Raw genomic sequence first — 7,246 nt, 5'->3', positions numbered from 1 at the left:
TAATTAATTACAATTTGGGCCACGTTTGGGAAATATACGGCACAGTTAGCATTGCAGGGTGTAAGTCTAACTTGGCTCACATTCGACGTGGCAAATATTCGTTGTGTTTCCCAAAAATTAAAACCTACGTGGTAAGTCCATTTCTGGATTGGATGCAACACTTCTGAAAATGGCTAATTTAGCTTAAAAGGGACAAAGATTGAAACTGTAATGGCCTGAATATTTGTAAAAAAAAAAATTGACAACATTTAACAATATTTTTTTGGTATGGATGGAGCAGACACTTAGGCTGGATGTGAGGCTACATGTACTTACATCTATGACATATATGCTATTGCTAATGTAACATTTGTTGTGGGTGTTCTCGGGGCTTAAATCTAAATATAAACTTTATGTAAATATAAATAAAACCCTCGGACACGGACGAGCTCTTTCTTTTTCTTTACTTTCCACTTTTTTTTCTTCTCTCTCCTCCTCCACTCCCCTCTCAGTATTTCCGCATCATAATAAAAGTCCTCACAACAACATTGACTTTAACAGAAATATATACTGCTGAATTAACATTGAAATAATCAAATATAACAGCAGCATTAATCTTTTAATATAATGTGCTAGACTTTTAACTCTTACACTACTTCCCCCTTATGAAAAGAAACGTCCTCGTTTCCTGATACCAAAAAAAATAATACATCTGTAACAAAATATGCTTTCCTTACATTGGTACTTCAAAACAAAACACTTTGGGGGTAGAAGATTTTCAGAAAACAGGAATAAATCAAACATAATACAAATAACACTTTTTGAATGTGTCAGGTTTTCTGAACTTAGTTGCCATTACTCCAATCTTTCAACTATACATTAAACAATCCCATACTCAAGAATTTTGTTGTATATGAACAAGAATATGTGGAGATGGATATTAAAGACATTATACATCCCTATACCGTAATGGAGGGCGCACCGAACGTCCTGACCTTGTTCTAATGACATTTGGCTGTTCTGTAGGGAGTTCTATACGGGAGTCAGCCCTAGAACCCTCCGAAATTTCAACCTGAGCCTGAACAGGAGGCAATGTACCATCCTGCCTTTGAATCTGTGGAGTTGGCCTGACAGAGTCATGAAAAACATAAGGTCTGGAGCCTGAGAGTGCTGTAAGTGGAGGGCGTCCCATATGAGGGGATGGCATAACTGGACATGGATCAGGTGACCACACAGAGCGATAAGGTTTAAGCCGATTATAGTGAATAACTTTAGGCTTTGACCTAGAATCAAGCAGATCTTTCACTTTATATGTCACTCCAATGTCACCGGTCGGTGAGTCCAACCTGCTCAAAACTTGGTATGGACCAGTCCATTTCGGAGAGAGTTTGTGTCTTGACATAGCTGGAAGATCAACCCATACAAGATCCTGAGGTTGATAAGCCACATGTCGGAGATGGCGATCGTAGTAATGCTTTTGCTGTGCTCCCGCTGTCTGGATATTATCTGCCACGGTAGTAAAAGCAGAGCGTAGCCGTCCCAGCAAAGAGTGTACATATTCAGCCGGGGCTCCGGGTGTAGCCCTGGAAGATGCTGAGGGTACACCAAGAAGAAAGTCAGCAGGTAGGCGAGCTTCTCTCCCATGTGCTAAGAAGAAAGGTGTATGTTTAGTTGAGGAATGAACACTAGTATTGTAGGCAAATTCAACCTGTTTTAAGTGGTCATCCCATTCCCCACCTTTGGTATACAGATATTTTGCAAGCTGATCTTTTATGGACCTATTGGCACGTTCTACCATACCGTCTGACATGGCGTGATATGGAGATGTCCGTGTTTTATGAATCCCAAGCAGGGAACACAGTTCTTTCACCAAATCAGAATCAAACTGTCGGCCTTGATCAGTGTGCAAACTCTGGGGCACACCATGTTGGCTCACATAGTCTTCAAACAAGCACCTGGCGACAGTCGTTGCACGTTGATCAGTAACTGCATAGAGATTGAGGTATTTGGTGAAGTAATCCATTACAACCAGAACATACCGATTCCCTTTCTGTGTAAGGGGCAACTCCGTTAGATCAGCAGCAACTTTTTCAAAAGGCATGCTTGTGACCATGTTTTGCATTGGGGCCTGCTGATGAGGTGTTTGTGGTCTCCTTGATTCACAAGCTTGACATTGGGCGCACCATAGAGTAATGTCCCTAGACATATGGGGCCAGTAGCATCTCACTAGAGCACGTTGCAATGTCTTTTGGGCACTGAAATGTCCGGTGAGTGAATGACCATGCAAAGTCTCAAACACGTTACGTTGCAATGCTGTTGGAACTACAACCTGCAGAATCTGTTCACCTGGCGGAGGTCTGACTCTTCGACAAAGGACATGATCTACAAAGGTAAGTCTTGCAAAGTCTTTCCAGAAATGTCTCAGTCCATTAGCAGCACCTTTGAGCGTTGTGTATGGGGGTCTTTTCTGCGTTAACACCCATTCGCCGACAATGCTTAAAACAGGGTCAGCCTTCTGAGCCTGTAGCATATCGCCATTATGCATACCCAGGCATGTAACGCTGGAAAAGGCAGAAACCGTAGAATTTGAAGACTCAAACTCAGAACTCGCACAAGAAGAAACAGGTTGTGCAGAAGTAGGATGTGATTCGGCCACCTCAGTCTGCGTCGACGAAGAAACAAAATGGACAGGCTTGATCTCCAAGTCATTGGAAATGTTGTTCTCCCTTTCAGGTCGACGAGACATGGCATCAGCATTGGCGTGTTTGTGACCATGTCTGTGCTCAATGGTCCAGTCATAGAGGTCGATCTCCAGAGCCCACCTTGCTCTGCGCCCCGTTGGATCCCCATCCAAAACCATTCTCCTCAGACTAAGCAAGGGCTTATGGTCAGTAATGATTCGAAAAGAATGACCCATGAGATACTGACGGAAGTGACGAATGGACCAAACAATAGCCCACAACTCCCTATCATATGTAGACCATCGCTTCTCAGTAGGTGTCAAGATGTGACTGCCATAAGCAATGACACTTTCTTTGTCGTCAGCGTTCATCTGGGACAGAACACTTCCGATAGCTGTGTTTGAAGCGTCTGTGAAGAGCAAAAACTCCTTTGAAAAGTCTGGGTAGGAAAGAATTGGAGCATTGGTAAGTGCATGTCGCAACGAATTGAAAGCTTCTTGTTCTAACTCAGTCCAAACAAACAACTTTGCTTTCTGAGTTAGAGCATGCAGTGGCTGTGACATTTGAGCAAAACAGCGAATGAAACGCCTGTAATATGAGCACAGGCCTAAGAAGGCTCGAACTTCTGTAGGATTTCCGGGAGTAGGCCATTCCTTAACCTTCTGAATGTTTTTAACATCAGGCTGAAGACCGGCAGAAGACACAATATGGCCCAGAAATGTCACTTGCTGTTGAGCAAAAGAACATTTAGATGGTTTCAGCTTCAAGTTTGCTGCTTTCAAACGCTCAAAAACCTCTCTCAAATGTTGCATATTCTCTGCAAAATTCTTGCTGTAGACGATGATATCGTCTAAATACACAAGACATGTTTTCCAGGACAGACCCTGCAACACTAGCTGCATCAAATGTTGAAAAGTGGGCGGAGCATTGACAAGACCCATTGGCATTACTGTAAACTGATATAAAGAACGACCAGTAGTGAAGGCTGTTTTTGGTTTGTCTGTCTCCTCAAGCTGCACTTGCCAATATCCGGATGAAAGATCCATGGTACTGAATATAGAGGAACCTTTAAGCGCATCCAAGGTGTCATCTGTTCTGGGTAAAGGATGGGCGTCTTTAATGGTGACAGAATTAAGGCCTCTATAATCGACACAAAAACGCCAGGTGCCATCTTTTTTCCGTACCATGACGACGGGTGCAGCCCAAGGGCTATGACTGACTTCCACAATACCCTTTGCCAACATGTCATCCACCTGTGACTGAATCAACTCTTGCATCGGAGGAGAAGTACGATAGGCACGTTTTTTAATGGGAACTGCATTGTCGGTATTGATTTTGTGTTTGACAATATTTGTACTACCAAAATCTGTAGGGTTCTTACTAAACAAATCACAATACTCATGCAAAAGTGAGTGCAGTTCGTTCACCTGAGGGTCAGAAAGATTCCCACTCTGAATCTCAAATGGAGGAGGTGCCTGCGTAGAAGGGGTGGACACATTACATACAGAATCTTGAGTGCATACAGAGTGTTGAACGATGTCATCTTGGTTAATTGGAGTGAATTCCCCCAGCTGCATACCTGATTGCAGTACAAAAGGGCTATTTGTTGGATTCAGGACTCGCACTACAGTTTGACCATTTTTAGCTACTGTAAGGGTGCGTGCAACTGCAATACCATCCAACTTAGATAGATATGGCTCAAGCAACCCACTGTAACCATCTGCTAAACCTGCATTAACAGCAAACGGTATAAGCTGAGCTGTACAATGCATCTCACACTGGGGGGGAACGGTAGTAGTTACAGTAATTTGAGCTGTGCAATGTGCAGGGGCAAGCTGAGATGTGCTTAACAATTGTAAAGTCTGATCATAAAGACAACATAACCCCTTACCAACATGCAAGATTACCTCGTGCTTCTGGAGAAAATCCCAACCAAGTATGATACCCTGATTCACATTTCTGATGACCTGCATGTCATGCTGTAACGTCAGTGCACCTAATTTCAGGTTAACAGTCACAGTTCCCAGAGTATCTAGATTCTGACCCGTTACAGACTTTGACAGGATAAAATTACCCTTTAGTGGTCTTTTGCACAATGAAGGAAGTGCCATACGGGTAGTTTCATTAATAAATGAAATACTAGAACCAGTGTCTATCATGATGTGCATGTCAGTACCTTCAACAATGCCATTGATGTGTGCTGTACAAATGTCCTTCACCTTTGTAGCAGGGCAGTGTTCAGTCTCTGGATGGCTGGTGTCTGTAGTCATCATCTGTACGGTGTCGTGTGGGGCTGGTAATGAAACAGCTGATGTGTGCCCCGTCGCATCAGCTAGTGGAAGTTTCCCTGATGATGGCTGTGATGATCTGGGTAGACATCATGTGGACCACTCTGAAGATCCAGGCTTGGATGCTGAGGTCTGTAATGATGGCCTTTGTAGTCCTCAAAGGTGACACGTTTGTGCTGAGGGCTTGGACTGCGTCGTTGAAATGAAGAGTGGTTGTAAGACATGGTGTCACTCCGTTGTCCCCGTCTGTCGTCCTCGTAGTAGTCGGGGCAGGCTGTAGTGGAGTATTTTGGAGAATAGCCATCCTTGAACCTCTCCCTACGGTGAGGCGAAAAATCCACTCTGACATTATGCTGGTATGTGTCGTCACGTCGTCTTCCAAAGTCTCTGCGACGGCTGGGAGATCTTCTGTAGCTGTCAGGTGAAGGAGAACGAGCATCTGAACGTCTGGTTGGTGAATGTCCATACGGCGCATTCCATGCCATAGAATACCTTGTTGGACTGTGCCGATGTGGTGATGGGGTTTGGCGTGATCGGCTGCGTTCATCATGCAACTGCAGTTTCAGTGCTGAAACATTCTTACTTAAGTCTTTAACTGTGTTAGTTAGATCAATAACCGCTTGCTTCAGAAAAGTGTCAGTGTCAGAAATAACATTCACTGTCTGTGCTGCCGAATCGCCTCTCACTGCAGTTGGAAACGGCTGCACCAATCTGGCGGCCTGGCGTGCCCGCTCAGCTTGAGTAGCGACTTGGAAGGCCTCTTTGAACGTTTTCACGCCCCTTTCATGACATTTAATCTGGAGTTCTTGATCTAAACCAGCCAGAAATCGTGACAGTTTCATGTATTCAGAAGCATTCTGCTCAAAATCTGGAAAAGCTTCTTTGACCAGTCTACATATGTCTGCTGCATACACTTCCATTGGTTCATTAGGTAATTTGTGACGTGAATTTGGAAATGTTTGAAAAGATGCAATTACATCCTTCTGACCAAAAGCATCTTGCAATTGTTTTTTCGCTGCAGCAAAAGAGTGCTGAGTTTCAGATGGAAAATTGTCCCAAACAATGAACAGTTCAGGTGGCAATCTAGTAGGCAACTCTGCTGCTAACACTGCATCCAAATCAACACCAGTATCTTTATAGCGAGCCTCTTGAATTACCTCATAACGACGGGCCCACAGCTGAAAAGACTCAGAGCCATCGTTGCGAAATGGCGGCGGTAGAGGAATGTCCTTTGGTGTTTGTGCACGGCGCGGCCGCGCATTGGGCTCCCGCGCTGCTTGTGCTTCCTCGTCTGACATCACTGAAGTTTATTCGCGGCACATTAACGTTCACAGCGTCTCGCTGAAATCACAGTAACGTTAGTAATGTAACTTACAGACTGCGTTCGGCCGGAATGTACCGTTAGGCGGAAAGAGAAGTAATAACAAAAAGAAACTCGAATATCCGACGAAAAACACCGCTGCCACCAGTGTAACATTTGTTGTGGGTGTTCTCGGGGCTTAAATCTAAATATAAACTTTATGTAAATATAAATAAAACCCTCGGACACGGACGAGCTCTTTCTTTTTCTTTACTTTCCACTTTTTTTTCTTCTCTCTCCTCCTCCACTCCCCTCTCAGTATTTCCGCATCATAATAAAAGTCCTCACAACAACATTGACTTTAACAGAAATATATACTGCTGAATTAACATTGAAATAATCAAATATAACAGCAGCATTAATCTTTTAATATAATGTGCTAGACTTTTAACTCTTACACTAACATATGTTTTGTAGGTACAGTGTCTAGAAAAGCGAAGTGTCTAGGTTCAAACTTATGAAGACTTTTTATGGTTTTGGGATGTGCAAGAAGATACTTTAGTTGTTGTTTGTGCAACGCTTGGGGCACAATGATTTTGCCAAGTACATGCTCCTGTATGGACATTCCTGTCCATAAAATCCATGGACATTCCAACATTCCTGTCCATAAAAATAGTCCTAACCCTAACCCTAACCCTAAACCTAAAATCAGAGGGAAATGATAATAACATTGATCTAAAAGCATGGTTGTAAGCCTAAACTTGACATAACTGCAAACTTCAAATCTAATTGGTCGAATGCTGTTCCAGGTTCAACAAAGATGTTGAGCCAGGAACATGTTGTTACTTGGTGTAACCTTGCTTATCTTGCTAGCAGTGTCATCTAACTTCTAGAGCAGACCCGGACAAACTTCCACTGGGGCCTCTAGATGACTTAAAATTATGACAAAACTAAATCCACCAAAAATCAAGATATTTCTCATTATTTGGCTATTTTTA

At 43.2% G+C, this 7,246-nt stretch overlaps 1 protein-coding gene across 1 annotated transcript; it reads right to left on the bottom strand.

Annotated features, from left to right (window-relative positions):
* Positions 1-444: 444 nt before the first annotated feature.
* LOC307156955 (uncharacterized protein) lies at positions 445-6,551 on the bottom strand. Its single transcript, XM_079868686.1, has 3 exons — positions 4,837-6,551; positions 4,088-4,135; positions 445-1,626 (listed from the first exon to the last, which is right to left on the bottom strand). The coding sequence occupies exons 1-3, from the start codon at positions 4,849-4,851 to the stop codon at positions 1,330-1,332; spliced, it is 360 nt and encodes a 119-aa protein (XP_079724812.1). The 5' UTR covers positions 4,852-6,551; the 3' UTR covers positions 445-1,329.
* Between the last annotated feature and the right edge of the window lie 695 nt (positions 6,552-7,246).

This window comes from Squalius cephalus, assembly GCF_949319135.1.
Source record: "Squalius cephalus genome assembly, chromosome: 4".
NCBI lineage: Eukaryota > Metazoa > Chordata > Actinopteri > Cypriniformes > Leuciscidae > Squalius > Squalius cephalus.
Note: the sequence above shows the minus strand (reverse complement) of the source record. Positions and strands in the feature narration are given on the sequence as shown.

What these genes read in the sequence shown, in the direction of transcription:
- LOC307156955 (XM_079868686.1), bottom strand. An exon ending in GGAATCTTTCTGACCCTCAG is followed by an intron (nt 1,627 to 4,087) that starts GTGAACGAACTG and finishes CTTTCTTCTTAG; the next exon opens with CACATGGGAGAGAAGCTCGC.